Source organism: Macaca mulatta, chromosome 18 (genome assembly GCF_049350105.2).
Source record: "Macaca mulatta isolate MMU2019108-1 chromosome 18, T2T-MMU8v2.0, whole genome shotgun sequence".
Classification (NCBI taxonomy): domain Eukaryota; kingdom Metazoa; phylum Chordata; class Mammalia; order Primates; family Cercopithecidae; genus Macaca; species Macaca mulatta.
Genome location: NC_133423.1, coordinates 6,170,628 through 6,189,728, shown reverse-complemented (window position 1 = coordinate 6,189,728; position 19,101 = coordinate 6,170,628). Strand labels below are relative to the sequence as shown.

At 44.9% G+C, this 19,101-nt stretch overlaps 1 protein-coding gene across 3 annotated transcripts in view; it reads left to right on the top strand.

Moving 5' to 3' along the window:
* Positions 1 to 18,376, top strand: part of CNDP1 (carnosine dipeptidase 1) — a 48,141-nt gene extending 29,765 nt beyond the window's left edge. For all 3 annotated transcript variants that reach the window (XM_001085457.5, XM_077974783.1, XM_015122203.3), the window contains exons 7-12: positions 3,494 to 3,578; positions 9,607 to 9,767; positions 10,897 to 11,061; positions 12,797 to 12,938; positions 16,212 to 16,359; positions 17,160 to 18,376. In XM_001085457.5, the coding sequence (XP_001085457.3) occupies positions 3,494 to 3,578; positions 9,607 to 9,767; positions 10,897 to 11,061; positions 12,797 to 12,938; positions 16,212 to 16,359; positions 17,160 to 17,226 (768 nt within the window). In that variant the 3' untranslated portion in view covers positions 17,227 to 18,376. The remainder of the gene's footprint in view (positions 1 to 3,493; positions 3,579 to 9,606; positions 9,768 to 10,896; positions 11,062 to 12,796; positions 12,939 to 16,211; positions 16,360 to 17,159) is intronic.
* The last annotated feature ends 725 nt before the right edge of the window (positions 18,377 to 19,101 follow it).

The following is a 19,101-nucleotide window of genomic DNA, read 5'->3' as shown; positions in this document are numbered from 1 at the left end:
TGACTCACAAAGCAAAGCTTGGAAACTCTGGCCATGGGATTTGCAGGCAGGTATGGCAGCCACAGGGAGGTAAGCAGACTGCCTGATCAATGCAGGGGCAACTGCTGTGTCCTGCTCCCGGCGTGGGCCTGCTGGCCGCAGTGGCAGGAAATCTAAGTGCTGTGGTTACAGGGAAGGAGAAGGAGCATTGGTGTCGCCCGAGGCCAGTATCTGAATCCTAGCTTCTACCGTGCCCAGCCTTGTGCAGGTGGCTTCACCTTGAGCCTTGGTTTCCCACCTTGAAAGATGGCACAATAACGCCCCCTCCCAGGATGGCTGTGTCATTACATGCAGCCTTTAGTTCAGGTTTGATGCATAGTCAGTTTCCTTCCCCTTTTCTCTTTTTCTAGTAATACAGGCAACCTGTGATAATGCGTAAGACTTAGAAAGTCCCTCCCGGGTAAATAGCTAATTATTTCATCATTTCAGTCTGTTTTCTCATATAGCAATGTGTAGGCTGATAATCCATGCTCTATCCAATCCCTAGGCAGTTTTGAGATTCAGATGTGAGCACATACACGGAAACACATGGCTATGCATTTGAAAAACAGTGAGTGCCTTCTATTTGTCAGATAGGAGGATGCTAAGTCCCAGGGGTACAGAACTGAATAAAATAGTCTCTGCCCTCAGGAAGTTTACTCCTAGTGAGATACAGATACTAAAGAGATGTGGGAGTGACAGAGAAAACAGGAAGCAGGGACTGTTCTCTAGAACCCGCTTTCAGGAAACATGGCTGTGAAAAGTGGGACAGAGCTGGGATGATGGCTGGAGGAAATCCTTGGGAGGCAATCGACAGAGACAGCAGTTGGAGACCTGGGAGGGAGGGGGAGGATTTTTGAGAACAAAGGCTCTGAGGAGGTGGGAGGGGGCGAGCTCCAGACCCATGGGAGGGAAGTAACCTCTTTTGTGAGGGCCTTGAGTAGGTAGAGAGCTCCAAGTCCTAGCGTTTCTTCCCTCTTAGCCTCAATTTTTTTCTGTTTAGCAGGAAGTGAGTGTATCTGCAGTGAAGTGATGGCTTGAAGTGGTCACTTTGGGACAGGGGGAAGAGAAGGGATGGGAGGATGAAGAAGGGCCAGGCAATGTTAGGGTCTGGAGTCATCTATCCATGCAAATTGATGGCTTCTGCAGCATGCTCAGTGGCTAGGGACAGAGAAGGCCTCGCAGGGGCAGACTGGCCCTGGGGTTGAGGTTACTCCAGAGGGTTGTGGTGGAGAAAGTAAGGAAGAGCTCGTCAAGGTGTTGAGCAGAAGGGCTGAGGTGATCAATGGTGGTATTCAGGTTGAACAGGAGAAAAAACAAATGCAGGAGGGCAACGTGGAACATCTTGGAAGGGTCAAGGGACTGACGTCTTGATGAAGACCGAGAACAGGTGGTACAGCAAAGTTACAAGAGAGGAGGAGGAGAGCTGTCATCAGGATGTGAGACAGCCAGCTCAAGGTTTCGAAGTAAGACCGTTCATACTCCAGAGTAATTTAGCTAGCATTATTGCCTAGTGAACTGAAAGTCTTAATGCTAAAGTGAATAAACCAAAGATTGCTCTGTTACTACATTGAAGATGGAGTGGAACACCATAAAGACCAGCTGGGCTGGAAGGATGGGAGGGAATGAACTGAAGAATCAACTTCAAAAAAGCCCAACCTGTAGAAATTGGTAATTGATTGGATATGGCGTACATAGGAGAAATCATGCTGGTAGGAAGTAATAGCAGAAGTGGTTGAGTTCGGGTCTAGATCTCCTGAGTTTCAGAAACTGGAAGCATGCTCGAGTGGAATGCACTGTAAGCACCCCAGAGTTTTAGGTCTGGTGTTTATGTAGTAGGTCAGACCTCCAGGGATGAACATTTAAGGGCATGGAGGTGTTAATAGTATCCCTGCCCTTAAATTATCGTGAGCACCGCATGGTCAGAGATAACCAGTTCCACACATGTTTGTGTCTTTCCACAATGTCAGGCTTTTACTGATGCTATCTCAATAATAAAAGCCACAGGCTCCATGCAGTTTCCAAGGAGGCAATTCTCCTTAGTGCCTCCCATTCACTCAGGAGTCAGAGCTGCAGGCACACAGGCCCAAGCTACTCCACAAGGCAGTCGATATTGTAAAGCATACATCGTTATATACCTAGCCAATATGTGAATGTTATAGACTGAATATTCCATAACAAACAAAGTAACATTTACCATCAAGAGAGAAGGAGCTGGGCACAGTGGCTCACGCCTGTAATCCTAGCACTTTGCGAGGCTGAGGAAGGTGGATCATCTGAGGTCAGCAGTTCAAGACCAGCCTGCCCAACATGGTGAAACCCTGTCTCTACTAAAAAATTACAAAAAAATTAACTGGGCATGGTGGCGTGCACCTGTAGTCCCACCTACTCGGGAGGCTGAGGCAGAAGAATCACTTGAAGCTGGGAGGCGGAGGTTGCAGTGAGCTGAGATTGTGTCACTGCACTCCTGCCTGGGTCACAGAACAAGACTCTGTCTCAAAAAAAAAAAAAAAATAAATAATAAATAATTTAATAAAAGAAAAGAAAAGGGATAGGAAAACAGGTTAATGAACCAGTCCAGGGAGTGTGACATAGACAAAAAGAAATCCTGGCCTGGCTCAGGTGGTCCAGTGGTCTTGTAAGGAAGAGCCTTTGATTTGGGCAGAACCTTTGGTGGCAGATGCTGGGTTCTTAGCACAAGTGACAGCAGGACCGTGTCTGTTAAGTTTTGAACTGCTGACGTCCTGGTTGTTTTATGACTGCCAAGTCCTCTGATGAGAACCAATAGTGGAAGAACGTGTTTGGTTATATCCTTATCCAGCTGGATGCAGTCTTTATTGATCAGGCAGAACACCTAGTCCCTGTTGGCAAAGTGCCTTAGGAAATGTAAGATGGAGTCTTTTTCTAAGGTGGAGTCACTCTTATGTCAAGGGTGCTGTATACATAAATGCTATCCTGTGAGCTCTTGAAGCTCATGTAGAGGAAGGATGAGCCAAGTATTAAGCTTCAGAGGTGGGAGGAAGAAAAGATGTTATTACAGGAGATATCAATAGAATTGTCCTGCAGGCAAGAAAAGAAGAAAGAGAAGAAAGCTTCTCAGAAACCAAGGCAAGAGAATTTTTCCAGAAAAAGGAGTGATCAACAATATTGGATGAAACCAAAAGGAAGACAGCTGTGTAAACGTCAATCATTTGGCCAAGGAGAGCCTCGTGATCTTGGCTAGAATAAAGTTGGTGGAAAAGCTGGGGAATGAGTCAGCTTCAGGGTATTCAGGAGATGGTGGGAATGAAGCAATGGACAGCGGGTAGGAACTCCAGTCCCCATGACTGAGAAACACGGAAAGTGAAGTCAGGTCTGGAGGTCACCTACCTGAGTTCTGAGGGACACATGCAGATATGTATTTCACCACGTGAAATGCTTCCACTAAAGCAACCAAGGCAGGAAGTATATCTCTTGCCTTTTATCTACTCTACAGGTGAAATGCAGAGACCAGGATTTTCACTCGGGAACCTTTGGTGGCATCCTTCATGAACCAATGGCTGATCTGGTTGCTCTTCTCGGTAATGCCTTGTTTTGTTTCACTTTTTAAGCATCAGGGATCAACTAAAAGACAGTTCTACTTGATTCTATGTGCCTCTCCTTGCTTTCTGAACCAGCTCTGAACAAGCGTGTAGATGCTTAGATTTTCCTCCCCTTGGCTAACTGTTCCCTCCTCTTTTAAGTAAGTCTGCAAAACTCTTCTTCAGTTCCTCCGTTTTCTTTTATTGGACATTGTGACACATCCAGCCATACTCAAGGACAAGAGGGCAGAGACTCAAAGGATACAAAAGACTAAGAGGCCACCCTGACTCCCTTACTGCTGCTCCTAGAATGCTGGGCCGGGTTGGGTGTGGTATTCCCAAGTCAGTTGAACCACAAGTTCAACTTCGGTAGACCTGGCATGACTTTTTGACTGAAGATAAATCAACAAAGGGATGATCAAAAGGAAAAGGAACTAAGCGACACACCAGATGAGGCCCTTCCCCCACTTTCTCAAGAGCATCTCGTTTTTCACGACAGACTGGCCCTTCCGCAGACCAGCCCACACCTTGTAGCATGTGGGTTCTGCGTGTGGATGACTAGTTGTGTCCTCGCTCTGCCACAGACCACCTGCGTGACCTTGGCGAGTTACTTGAGTTCTCTAGTCTTCGGTTTCTCATTTGTAAAGGGGCACAATCTTCTATTTACCTAGTATTGCTTTTAGGATGCAAAAAGGTGATGTGTGCAGAGCACTTGTCATGGTGGCTGGAATGCAGCATGTCCTTCAGTGAGTAATGGCCTGCCCTGGCCTGACTCCAGAAATGGTGTCAAATACGTCAGCACCACTTGGCTTCATTTTCCAAGGTTGCTGTGGCCCTGAGTGGCACAGCAACACTGACGAGTTCCCCGATTGTCCTGGTGCTGTCCTTGATTTCCCATGGATTGCTGGTGTGTGCAGTAGGGAGTTGTGTGTTTTTCTCGGGGAGCCTGTTTGCCCAGGCTCAATTCACCTACAGCTCTTCTAGGCATCAGGGCTGCCCATGGTGGGTTCCCAGGGAAGCTAAGGAAGTTTAAACTCCAGGGGCCTCACTTACGGAGCTCCTTCCACAGTCCTGGCAGGGACACTCATCATTTTATATTCATAATTCGGTGTCCTTTTAAAAAAGAGGTTCACACATTACCTATGCTTTAGACTCTGCAAAACCTCGCTGTGCTCCACTTGACAGGTATAGCTCCTTTATGCAAATTTCATAACATGGCCAGGCATGGTGGCTCATGCCTGCAATCCCAGCACTTTGGGAGGCCAAAGTGGGTGGATTGCTTGAACTCAGGACTTCAAGACCAGCCTGGGCAACATGGTGAAACCCTGTCTGTACAAAAAATACAAAAATTAGCCAGGCATGGTGGTGTAGGCCTGTAGTCCCAGCTACTTAAGGGACTGAGGCAGGAAGATTGCTTGAGCCCAGGAGGTGGAGGCTGCAGTGAGCTGAGATAATCATGCCACTGTACTGCAGCCTGGGTGACAGAACGAGACCCTTTATCAAAAAAAGAAAGAAATAGAAAAAGCAAAAAAAAAAAAAAAGTTTAATAATGTGCCCCTTTTGAGCAGACAAATTGCCAGAAAGCATTTACTCCCTTGGCCTCAGTAGTCCAGGCCATGGTACAATCAGCCCAGATGGCCCAGGTGTTGGGAGAATCTTCTTAAGGTCTTCAGCATCATTTTTAGTTGCACAGCTTTCTCTTTCATTCTCCCAAAGTGAATAATGAAATTTACCTATATTTCTACCATCTATCTAGCTATCCATCCATCCGTCTATTATCTATCAATCTATCATCTTTCTATCCATCCATCCAACTATCCATCCATCCATCCATCCATCCATCCATCCATCCATCCATCCATTATCTATCCATCTATCATCTTTCTATCCATCTGTCCATCCATTATCTATCTATCCATCTACCTATCATCTATCTGTCCATCTACCCAACTATCTATCTATCCATCCATCCATTTATTATCTATCCATCTATCATTTTTCTATCCATCCATCCATCCATTCATCCATTTATCCATCTATCATCTTTCTATCCATCCATCCATCTATCCATCCATCCATCTATTATCTATCTATCCATCCATCCATCTATCCATTCATCCATTATCTATCATCTATCCATCCATCCATCCATTCATCCATCCATCCAACTATCTATCTATCTATCTATCTATCTATCTATCTATCTATCTATCTATTCTTCTATGGCCTTCTAGTTTTCCTGAAATATAGCTCTTGGATGATATTTCCCATGCTTGACAATTCAGACAGAATACACCCAGCCATTTTCCTTTAAAGAGTTTAAATGGTTTCCAGAAGAATCAGATAGTACACAACTCACGATTTTGGGGAGTGGAGGTTAATTTCTGTTTTACCAGAATGAATGTTTTCTCCCTAGGAACTGCATCTGAAATCTTTAGCAGCACATTTTGCTTTTCCCACAAGCATGACTGCTGCATGGCGTCTCCAGGCTGTGTGGCTTCAGCCAGGCATAGGATTCCATTCAGCCCCACAAATGCACATTGCTCTGCTAAGGAAGAGTCGGCTCAGGGTCATGAATGAAATTTAAAACGTGATTTGCCTTTCTTTAGTTTTTGATACAAATCAAATAATCAATCCACAGCACAGTAATTTCTGGATTGTGTCCTCTATGTGGTTTTCATATGTTTTGCACAAAAACATAAGGACATAGTGTTGAGCTTTAGTGTTTATCAGATGACAAGCAGGAATTTTGCTTGCCCACAGGCTGGGCTGTAGTGGAGATGCCCGGACTCCCAGGGCCCCCTGATGTCAAGTGAGAGTCGGCTCTGCTCTGTCCACTCCTGCAGGCTGACAATCAGCCATACACACTAGTCAGGATGTGGGAATCCATGGGCAGCCCTTGCCTCATGCAAGCCTCCTAACCTCTCTGTCTGTGCTGTGATCATGAACAGACAATAAACACTAGTGCGTGACAACCTCCACTAGGGTACAAAGCAAAACCAAGTTAGTTCCCTGTCTGAAAAGGGGCTTAGTGTTCAGGGGACGCAGAAGCTGCTAAGAGGATACTTGTGTTTACAAATGGAACTCTAACCTTCTGTGGTTTCCCTTTGCAGACACTTTCCTACTCTTTGCATTTCCCTAAAAGCCATAAAACAGAAAAGGCCATTGCACCAAAGGCATTTTTATAAGCACCAAATGATGTTATTTAAAATGTTCAAATCCAAGATGGCTGCTGGGTGGGCATGCAGGATTCTGTTTCCTGTGGGCAGTTTTCAAAGGCACTTTCTGCCTTCCCTGCACTTGCCAAGACGGCTGTGGTAACTGCAGAAATGACATCACGTCATGATTGCAAGAGGAAAATGAACAGGATGGGAGGGAACACGCTCTTAAGCATAATATTTTCATTCAAATGCTTTCAATATTAAAGAACTAGGGCAAAGAAATATGGAAAATGGGATCTGTGAAGCAGCATTATTTCTGAGTAGCACAGATATCAATGGCTCCCCTTTCCCTGTGATGGTGTTTCAGCCAGGGCCAAAGTGACTGAGCCGCACTCCACAGCTCTCTTTTTTTTTTTTTTTTTTTTTGAGACGGAGTCTTGCTCTGTCCCCCAGGCTGGAGCGCAGTGGCCGGATCTCAGCTCACTGCAAGCTCCGCCTCCCGGGTTCAGGCCATTCTCCTGCCTCAGCCTCCCGAGTAGCTGGGACTACAGGCGCCCGCCGCCTCACCCGGCTAGTTTTTTGTATTTTTTAGTAGAGACGGGGTTTCACCGTGTTCGCCAGGATGGTCTCGATCTCCTGACCTCGTGATCCGCCCGTCTCGGCCTCCCAAAGTGCTAGGATTACAGGCTTGAGCCACCACGCCCGGCCATCCACAGCTCTCTAATCAGAATTCTCTGCAAGCAAAGTAAAAGGGAAAGGAAGGCCAGGTACAGTGGCCATGATCATGCCACTGCACTCCAGCCTGGGTGGCAGAGCAAGCTCTGTCTCAAAAAAAGGAAAGAAAGAAAGAGAAAGAAAAGGAAGAAAAGAAGGAAAAGAAGGGAAGGAAAGGGAGGGAGGGAGGGAGGGAGGGAAAGAACAAAGAAAGGAAAGAAGGAAGGAAGGAAAAGGAAAGGAAGGAAAGAAGGAATGAAAGGAAAGGAAAGAAGAAGGAAGGAAGGAAGAAGAAAGAAAGAAAGAAAGAAAGAAAGAAAGAAAGAAAGAAAGAAAGAAAAAAGAAAAAAAAAGAGAAAGGAAGAAGGAAGGAACTGCTAAGGGGATGCTTGTGTTTACACAAGGAAGGAAGGAAGAAAGAAAGAAAGAGAAAGAGAAGGAAGGAAGGAAGGAAGGAAGGAAGGAAGGAAGGAAAGAAAAAGTAAATAAGGAAATCCTCTTACTCTTCCTTCTCCCAGTCCAGCAGTAGGGAAGGCTACTTGTATGCTAAGAGAATAAAGTTGTAATTTAAAATGATGCCAAGAACAGAGGCTTGGATTGTTTTACTAGTGAGGTACAGGCGTGCTTAGAAAGCACGACTCTGCAACTCTGTCCTTACACGACTGTCAGCAGAAGTTTAGGGACATACCCTCAAGGGAAGATCTCATGAATGCATTATCAGTGGGGACTCACTGAGCTGCCCTGGAGACATTTTTGTGTCATGTATATCGGTCTACTTCCTGGCTGCATTTTGCCTTTGATAAGCACTTTCTCCAGAGAGTGGGCAGCATTTACTGAACTTCAACATCTGCTGCTCTTCTGGGTATTTAGTGATGGTTTTTTCCACTTGTATTGATCCCTAAACTGTTTCATGAAGAGCATACTAGTGTATATAGAGGATTTTGTGGTCATGATGGTATCTCATAGAGTAGACCTGAAGGGTATAAAGCTTTTAATTAAAAATGAGTGTTTATTATATTTTGTGTGTGTGTGTGTGTGTGTGTGTGTGCATGCGTGTAGGGGAAGAGAAGTTGAGAAGAAATGACAACAATTTTTGGTTTGTCAGGTATGTATGTACGTAGGTGTGTATACATGTATGTGTGTGTGTGTGTGTGTGTGTGTTTTGAGATGGCGTCTCACTCTGTCACCCAGGCGGGAGTGCAGTGGTGTGATCTGGGCTTACTGCAACCTCCGCCTCCTGGGTTCAAGTGATTCTCCTGCCTTAGCCTCCCCAGTAGCTGGAACTACAGGTGCGTGCCACAATGCCCTGCTAATTTTCTGTATTTTTAGTAGAAACAGGGTTTCACCATGTTAGCCAGAATGGTTTTGATCTCCTGACCTTGTGATCTGCCCGCCTCGGGCTCCCAAAGTGCTGGGATTACAGGTGTGAGCCACCGCTCCCAGCCATATTATTTCTTTTTTGAGATAGGGTCTGACTTTATCTCCCAGGCTGGAGTGCAGTGATGTGATCATTACTCACTGCACCCTCAACTTCCTGGGCTCAAGTGATCCTCCCACCTTAGCTTCCCAAGTAGCTGGGACCACAGGCATGTGCCACCATGCCCCACTAGTTTTTGTATTTTTTGTAGAGACGGGGTCTCGCCATGTTGCCCAGGCTGGTTGGGAACTCCTGGGCTCAAGCAATCCACTTGCTTTGACCTTCCAAAGTGGTGGGAGTACAGATGTGAGCCACCGCACCCAGCATGTATTTTAAATGTTTCATAGTGAACACGTATTACTTTTTAAATCAGCATAAGGTAAAACTAAAAAACAAACCTTGTTTATGTATAAAAGGCATAGCTGAGAACGTGAACGTGATGGAGGTAACTCGCTCCAGACTCACTGGTTGTGGGCCCAGGTGTTTTCAGCCTCACCTTTGACAAGGTGAACACTAAAGCAGGGCTGATTCCAGCTGCGTGAACCTGGTGACCAGCTCCTTTCTCTGACAGTCACTTCTTGGATGGAGTTGCTGCCAATGGCTTTGGCCATGGGGACCCAGAGAGTCACGAGGCCTGCTGCAGCCCTGAAGAGTCCTCCCACAGTCTGTGGCTCCAGGACCACATCATGGGCACACCCCTTTCTACCTGGCTTTGTTTGCTGTGTATGTTTTGTAGGTAGCCTGGTAGACTCATCGGGTCATATCCTGGTCCCTGGAATCTATGATGAAGTGGCTCCTCTTACAGAAGAGGAAATAAATACATACAAAGCCATCCATCTAGACCTGGAAGAATACCGGAATAGCAGCCGGGTTGAGAAATTTCTGTTCGATACTAAGGTATGACCACAGACTAATGGATAAGCTGGAAGAGGCATGAGGCTAGTAGATCATATTTGCCCGCTGTCTAAATCGTTGTCTGGTGCTAATCTGCATATCTTAGAATCCAAAGCAGATGTGAATTCCTAGGCAGATTTTTGATGTCCACAGCCACTTCCCTGTGGGCTGGATCAACCAGTCCTTTTTCACTGGTGTCTAATGGGCACTGGCTTCTGGCATTTAACTACAAGCAGTTACCCATTTCCCAGCCATGTTTTCCAAAGCTGTTTATTAACCTAAATCCCACGCCAGCCTTCAGCCGGTGAGCTGGACTTCTTACCTTTTCAAAGACCAAGAAAAGTCTGAGATGATTCCAGCTCCAAGACCTGTAACTGTTCATTCTTCCAGACAAAACCAAGAGCCTTAGGGTCTAATCTGTAAGTGAATACATCACTGCCTCAGTGGACTAAGTAAACACAAAGCCAAAAACATTCCTTACTGGCAAATTTAGAATTGTTTTGCTTTTCTCCTCCTCCTCTTTCTGGGCAGCATGTTTGCCTGACAAGGTGTTTGGTAGCAGGGCCGGTTCCTGGGGAAGGGGCCACGACAGGGAAAAGCAAGCTGAAAAGAAGCAGTAGAGTGAATTATTATGAAGCAGGTGTCTTCCTGCAGACCAGCTCGAGGATGGCCAGAAGAAGAAAGAAAACTGGCTCAAACATGTGGAGAGTTCTTTGATGTCTTCTGAATAAGAAAATGCTTTCATTACATAAGTTATTATTGTAATGACTGAGGTTAGAAATTTATAATTGAGCCCACATTTCTGAAGGGGCCCGTTTGTCTATGGCCATTCCATCCTGAACGTGCCCGATCTCGTCTGAAAGGACCCCTTTGCCATTTGTTCACTGAAAACTGCAAATCTTGGGCAAAGAGGGGCACTCATCAGTGGGGAGCATCTTGGGTACGTGAAGGCATCTGAAGACAGCAGAGTTTGTGTCCTGAGGGAAAAGTCCTTGCGTCAGACACAGCTGAGTAAGGTGACAGTTAACGTGTCCTGAATGGTGTCTCAGAGAGACAGACAGTGGTAACACAAGCAACCCAGCTCCACTGGGGTCTAATTAAGCATGCTTTGGGTAATTTTATTTTAATATAGGAGGAGATTCTAATGCACCTCTGGAGGTACCCGTCTCTTTCTATTCATGGGATCGAGGGCGCGTTTGATGAGCCTGGAGCTAAAACAGTCATACCTGGCCAAGTTATAGGAAAATTTTCCATCCGGCTAGTCCCTCACATGAATGTGTCTGTGGTGGAAAAACAGGTAACAAATGCTTATTGTCATTCTGCGTAGTAACATGGTTTCTTAATCCTGCTTATCACTGCTTAGTGAGCAGTGAGGTTGCTACCATTGGAGTATCATTTTTTTCTAATACAAGAGGAGTGGAACAAACGTCAAGAAACCAATATTGCCTACTTCAGTGACTTGTGCCTGTAATCCTGGCCAAGGGATTTGAGAGGCCAAGGCTAGAGGATCCCTTGAGCTCAGGAATTCAAGGCTGCAGTGAGCTATGATTGCACCACTGCACTCCAGCCTGGGTGACAGAGCGAGACACTGTCTCTTAAAAAAAACAAACAAAAAGAACCCAATCTTTTTCCTCAAGTATATGCAACTACAGCAGTCAGGTAAATAACCATTTGAAGCTAGAATGCTAGGAAAATTTGAAAGTTAGATGGTAGATATAAAAGCAAAATTGGTTTACACATAGATGGAGTAGGGACCTGCCTATGCTTGGACAGAAGCAGAAGGTCTCAGGCTTCAGTCATTAGATCTTCATGATGTCTGAAATTAACACTTTGGATGCAGCCATTTTAAGGAAAATGTTTTCTGGAAGGAGTTACGTGTCCAAATTACCAACCAATCATCAATTTGCCTCAAGTTTGTTTAATAGAAAGTAGACTCTTGAATGAATGAACTGAAGAAATACCTCATCCCAACCATCTTTCTCCATTCCATTATCCCTCTTTATTGTCTTGTTAGCACTAATTACATTCTAAAATAGTCTCTCTTTCTCCCTCCCTGCCTCCTCCCCTCCTCCCTTCCCTCCCTCCCTCCTTCCTTCCTTCCCTGCCTCTCTCCTGCCCTCTCTCCTTCCTCCCTTTTCCCTTCCCTTCCCTTCCCTCTCCTCCCCTTTCCTTTTTCTTCCCTCCTGTTCCTTCCTCCTGCCCTCCTTCCATCCTTCCTTCTCCTTTCCCCAATCCCCTTCCCTCTCTATCCCCTCTCCCTCCCTTCCCTTTCCTTTTCTCTTTCCCTCCTTCCTCCTTCCCCTTCCTTCTTTTTGGAGGTGCTACCCCTTTTTCTCATGAAATATAAACTCCATGAGGGCAGGGCCTTCCTTGTCTTGTTCACAGCTGTATCCGCAGCACCTAGAACAGTCTCTGGGACATGACACATGTTCTGTAAATGTGTGTTGAGGTAATTAATGGAAGAAGTTTGAGTATGGCACCTTCCCGGGAGGCTCTCCACAGTAACAATGAGAAAAGAGCAGGAGGGGAGAGAATGAGGCTGAAATGAGCCTCCTCCATAGTTGAGCCCGGAGTTGCTCCCACGTCTTGGAAATTTCCAAATGCTTAATGCTCCCAAATCACTCAGAGGGTACTGAGGAGTCCTAAAAGAGGACGATTCAAAAGAGAAGTCCTGCTGTGTTAGGTTTCATCACTTTCAACAGGCAATGCTCCAGCACCTCCGTGTGTGAGACGCTGTGGTTGGAAGGGGGTGGGCTGGGGCCAGGATTGTGGGGAGGAGGATAGAGGAGAATCTCCCTCTGGGTGCAGCCCAGGGTTTCCTGCTCTCAGCACTGAAGAAGGATCTCACTTTCGCCCCTTGGCAGAGTGAAGGAAAAATCACAACACTTGCATGTGTCAGGTTAGGGCCTTCGGTTTCCTGATGGAAGAGACTATATTAACTGTATTAATCAGTTTCTTGATGGAAGACTATATTAACTGTATGAGAGAATAACCTGACACTTTCTCTTATTATTGAAAACATCACCTTTTAGGTGACACGGCATCTTGAAGATGTGTTCTCCAAAAGAAATAGTTCCAACAAGATGGTTGTTTCCATGACTCTAGGACTACACCCATGGATCGCAAATGTTAACGACACCCAGTATCTCGCAGCAAAAAGAGCCATCAGAACAGGTGGGACCTTAAGATCTTCTGACTGGCCAATCTGCACTGGGACTCAGGGGTGGTACCTGTGGGACCGTGGGTAAAGCAGACACTTTTAAAACTCAGAAATCAACTCTCCTTTTAATATAGAGGACATTGTTGAATGCATGTCATGTGCAGGGCACGCTATACACGCCATCTCAAGTCATCCTCCCAGTGGCCTTCCCCATCTAACAGAGGAATAAATGCAGGTTTACAGACATGAAGTATTTTGCCAAAGGGTGCCCAGCTCACAAGTGGCAAAACCTGTGCTCAAATTGAAGTCTGGAGACCTGAATTTTGGGGAAAATGATGCACTAGAAAACCTTCAAACCCCCTGATACAAAACTCATAGAAATGTTGGCCAACATGTAAAAACATCCTTTGAAAACACAGATTAGGCCAGGTGTGATGGCTCAATCTTATAATCCCAGCAGTTTGGGAGGCAGAGGCAGGAGGATCACTTGAGCTCAGGAGTTCGAGACCAGCCTGGGCAATATGGTGAGACCCCCCCCATCTCTACAAAAAATATAGAAATTAGCTGGGTGTGGTAGCATGCGCCTGTAATGCCAGCTACTCAGGAGGCTGAGGCAGAAGGATGGCTTGAGCCCAGGAGGTTAAGGCTGCAGCAAACTGTGATCATGCCACTGCACTCCAGCCTAGGGGACAGAGTGAGACCCTGTCTCAAAAACGAAAAACAAAAAAACACAGCTTAGCTTGTACGACATCAGAGGGAATCCTTTAGGATTGAAAATGAAGAAGCTAAACTCTAGGGGAGTGAATAAGCAGACCCTGGGCTGGCCTGCAGGGATCTGCTCTTCCTGGTCACAAAGAGACTGGAACTTTAATGGCCTTGGGCCAGAGTGAGGCAGGAAGTTGAAAAGGAGACCCACTATACGCAGGCAGGGCATCCCCGGAAAGCCACACCTATCCTGCGTGTGTAAGCTTGACTGCCTTTGCGTGGACGTTGGATGGACACAAGGTCTCCCCTGAGAATTTTTAACCATGGACCCTTGCTCCTGTGGGTTTGGGTGTTTAATTTTTAGCTAGTGCATGGTCTGGTTCTCACTAGTGCCATGGCTGGACTGCCTGCTGATGCAAGCACGGCATTACCCGGGAGGACACAGCCCCAGGCAGGCCAAGGAGATTCCACAGGAGCCTCCTGGAGATGAGCTCGCTGTATACAATTGCAAAACACACGAGAAACCCAATTCCAGTGTGTCTGACCCTAAAGCCGGTGGTCTCTTCACAATGCCACGTCGCTTCCCCAGAAGGCAGCACAGCTCTATTTCGAACTTCTTTGGTGGTGCCTGTTTTAATTCCATGCATTTCAAGGTCCTGGGTAGAGCCATGTGCTGGGCTGAGCAGAGGGCGTGTACTTGGGTGCTGGTTGTGCATCAGGGAGCAGGGACACCCAGTCTCTTTGGCTTCTGCACCAGGAGGGGGACCCTGCCAACAATAGCAGAATGGGGGCTCTTCCCAAAGCAGGGAGTTCTAGGTCTCTCCAAAAGCTAGGTGGAAAAGCAGTGGCATGCATTTTGGTAGACCTATGGCATCCTATTACAGATGATACCTGAGGCCACATTGGCTAATGGTGGCAAAGCCGGAAAGGGAAGCCTAGATCTCCTTGAAGCACTAACTCTCTCTCGGGCTTATCAGTACAACGGACACAGACACGGAAAACTAGGGAACAAGTCCATGACAGGGAGCCATGCTTCTTTCCATCACCATTCCTGCTGCCCCCAACCTTAGCAGGTATTTTGCCAGTAAACTTTAGGATTGAAGAAATGTAATGGCAGCTGAAGAGAGGTGTGCGTTTGAAATACCCCAGTTGACAACAATAAATAAATCTGAAATAGCCTTTCAGGAATGTATAAGACACCTTTCGGTCTGTTTGTGTGCTAAACTGGTTCTACTAACAAGATACATTACTTCGATTCACATCCATCACATCTTGCTGTGTAAAGAAGAGTAAAGAAGAGGTGACATGTTCTCTCTGGTTTCTTTGTTTCATTTTTCATCCCACTGCATCACTGGCAGCATGTCCTCTAAGCTAGAAGGTTTGAAATAATCTCTTTCTAAAACCTAGGATAGCAGTTAAAACTATTTTGTGCAATACTTTGAAAATTGCCAGAAACATTGTGATATTTGAGTGATAGTACAGCTATTGGCATATCTGTCACCAAAAAATCCAAAGAAGTCCCACTTCATAATATTTAATGCATGAAGAAACAATAAAGGTAGGCACATTGTCTTGTGTTGTGCCAAACATGCATGACCTCTTGCAATCACAAGATAACATCAGACAAACCCAGAATGAGTGATATTTTACAAAACTACCAACTGATAAGCTTCAAGATGGTCAAGGTCATGAAAGACAAGGAAATAGTGAGAAACGTCCACAGCATACAAGAAACTAAGAAGCAATAATAAAAAAGCAGTGTGGATTCTGGATCAGATCCTGGAATGGAAAAAGGGAAAGACTGGTGAAATCGAAAGTCTGGAGTGGAGTTAACAACATTGAACCATTGTCAGTTTCCTTGTTTTGATCATTTTGCAATAGTTGCATAAGACGTTTACATTAGGGAAAGCAGAGTAAGAGATAGATGGGAGCTCTCTCTGTACTATTTTTGCAACTTTTCTAAATGCTAAACTTTTCTAAATGCTAAACTTTTCTAAAATTAGTTCAAAATAAAATTTTTATTTACAATTTTATTTATTTATTTAGAGACAGAGTCTCACTCTGTCACCCGGGCCTGAGTGCAGTTGCAAGATCTCGGCTCATTGCAACCTCCATGTCCCACGTTCAAGCGATTCTCCTGCCTCAGCCTCCCGAGTAGCTGGGATTACAGGCATGTGCCAGCATGCCCGACTAATTTTTGTATTTTTAGTAGAGACAGGGTTTCACCATGTTGGCCAGGCTGGTCTCAAACTCCTGACCTCAAGTGATCCACACACCTCAGCTTCCCAAAGTGCTGGGATTACAGGCGTAAGCCACCACACCTGGCTCTAAAATCTTTTTTGAAGTAGGTAATTGTGAAGAAGACATCCATAGTTTTCTTCTTGACTCTAGTGTCTATATTAGAATATAATTGCATGATATCAAGGGGTTTCCTTACCCCAGGCACCAAATCTAATGGTAAAAACAAAGAAAGATTAACAAGGAAAAAGAAAGAGGAAGGTAAAGGAGGCACTGCCCTTGAGGAGCTTACTGGGGGTGGTCTTGTCCTTACCCTATTCAAATGCCTTCTTTTCCTGTTTCAGTGTTTGGAACAGAACCAGATATGATCCGGGATGGATCCACCATTCCAATTGCCAAAATGTTCCAGGAGATTGTCCACAAGAGCGTGGTGCTAATTCCGCTGGGAGCTGTTGATGATGGAGAACACTCACAGAATGAGAAAATCAACAGGTCAGCTGGTGCCTGTGCAATGTGCCTCTCTCTTCTTCCTTTACTGCACACACACGGGTCTACACATGGGTGACCTCCTGTTCAATTTATGTGAGAATGGAAAATTGTACAGACTGGGGGCTTAAACAACAGACATTGATTCCTCACAGTTCTGAAGCCTGGATGCCCTAGATCGGGTGCCAGCCCATTTGGTTCCTGGTGGGTGCCGGCTGTCTTCCTGGCTGTCCCTGTGCTCACATGGTGGGGTTAGGTGGCCCTGGTGTCTCATTCCCTTTTTATAGGGGCACCAGCCCCACTGGATTAGGACCCCCATTTTGACCTCATTTAACCTTTATCATCTCCTCCAGGCCCTGTCTCCAAATACAGACACACTGAGGGGTTAGGGCTTCAACACCGAACTTCGAGGAAACACAAATGTGAAGTGCATAACAAAAAAGGCCATTTAGGAATGTTTGCTTTATGCACTACTGGTAGATACTACAAGATCTCTTTAGCCTCCCGGACTAGTGAGAAACAAGAAATTGTTCGACCCTGATATCCATGTCATGTTGGTGATAAGAAATCAAGGAAAACTGACTTTTAGATTTGAGTCTAGGACTGATTCTCATCTTCTTAATAATAATAATGCATTTTTCACATGGAACTTACTAAGTGCCTTTCATACTGGGATCTCAGAAGTATGTTAAATAATTTAGATGGAATTTATAACATCAAATCTTCCTGTCTAAATGACAGAATATTTTTCCTCCTTCATTTGAATGGAAATTGTAACAACATTTCTCTGTTTTTCCTCTTCTTAGGTGGAACTACATAGAGGGAACCAAATTATTTGCTGCCTTTTTCTTAGAGATGGCCCAGCTGCATTAATCACAAGAACCTTCTAGTCTGATGTGATCCACTGACAGATTCACCTCCCCCACATCCCTAGACAGGGATGGAATCTAAATATCCAGAGAATTTGGGTCTAGTATAGTACATTTTCCCTTCCATTTAAAATGTCTTGGGATATCTGGATCAATAATAAAATATTTCAAAGGCACAGATGTTGGAAATGGTTTAAGGTCCCCCACTGCACACCTTCCTCAAGTCACAGCGACTTGCAGCAACTTGATTTCCCCAAGTTCCGTGCAATAGCCCCAGGATTGGATTCCTTCTAATCTTTTAGCATGTCTCTGACCTTGCAATTTGATTGGCATAATCACTCCGGTTTGCTTTCTAGGTCCTCAAGTGCTCATGACACATAATCATTCCATCCAATGATCGCCTTTGCTTTACCACTCTTTCCTTTTATCTTATTAATAAAAATGTTGGTCTCCACCACTGACTACAATGATTTCCCCGTGGATTCATTTTCAGAGGAGTTACTAAAGCATGGTACTATATTAACCTCTTGCCTTCCCTTCATTTATTTTTTCCCACTTCTTGAAAAGTTCTGAAGCTGAAATGATCAATATTCATACCCGTATGCCATTTGGGAGTCCTTGTGCAAAGATGAGTATTTTTTTTTCATTCCAAGCTTCTTTACCTTTCCTGAGATTGATGCCACCTTGTCAGCTTCTCTGCCTCCCGTTCCTTCTTCCTGTCCCATCAGAAAAGGCCCACTCTCTCTCTATCCAACATCTGTGCACATGCTGCACCATAGCAGAATTAATCCTGATAGAATTTCTCTCACCGCATTGAAATTTTACTCAATGACAACATCTAAATTGCTCAAAGCTTTTAATAGCATCAGTTTTAGATAGAGAACTAATCAACCCTGACATCAGTAACACATGCTAAATTTAAAGCCATCAGCTAATGCTGCATTCATTAATCATTTTAGTTAACCATCTTGTTTGGCTTGATTGGATTTGATGGTATAAACAACAAAAAAAAAAACAAAGTCATTTTTCTACAGTTGAGTGTATATAAACAAATCAATATGAGTTTACGATTTAAATCACATTAATGGAGAATAATTTAGGGGCTTATTAACATTTTTCTATTATGACTCCAAATAAAAACAAAGCAAAACACATTTGTGTCCAACTTTTTTCCATCACTCTGTTGGTTCTTGAGATGTCAGTTTAAAAACGTGCTGTACCACCTTTAAAAGGACTGGAGCAGGCAGTCAGTGATTCCGTTCACCTTGATTCTAGTCACAGAAGTGGACCCAACTGAGGGCTCAACCTAGTTGTGGGTATTTGTGAAGGATTCCAGTTAGTGTTTGCTTTGGAAGCAGGAGGCTTCAAGCCACCACATCTCCAATTCTATAGAATATCAAGCTCTCGTTACAGAACGGTGGCAGGTGTTTGGTATTTTGTGCTATTAAGCGTAGTTTGTGCTCATCTAATTATGCAGGGTTTCGTGGTGTTTCTCGATTCTGTTGAACCTACCTGATGTATTTGGCATTGCAGCTAAGGACTAACAGTGCGAGAGATTTAGAGTCGTCATGTTAGTCCATTAACAAAAGTTTATTATAAAATACACTGTAAGCATTTCTGACTAATGTACCATCAGATTTAAGAAGTCACCGAACAACAAGATGTATTTGCTGATCTTCATTCCTGCTGAATCTTTCTGAGACCAGCAGTGTCTCAGTTAATTATTACGTTGCTGCCAGGAGAGAAGGGGAGGAGAATGAATAGTTGTGGAGGTTGTAAAATCTAGGATATTCCAAACCTGGATTGCCAGAGTTCAGAGTCCACGTTTTTCTGTCACCCAGGGTCAGCATGAGTCTCCCCAGCTCTTCCCTCCTGGTTT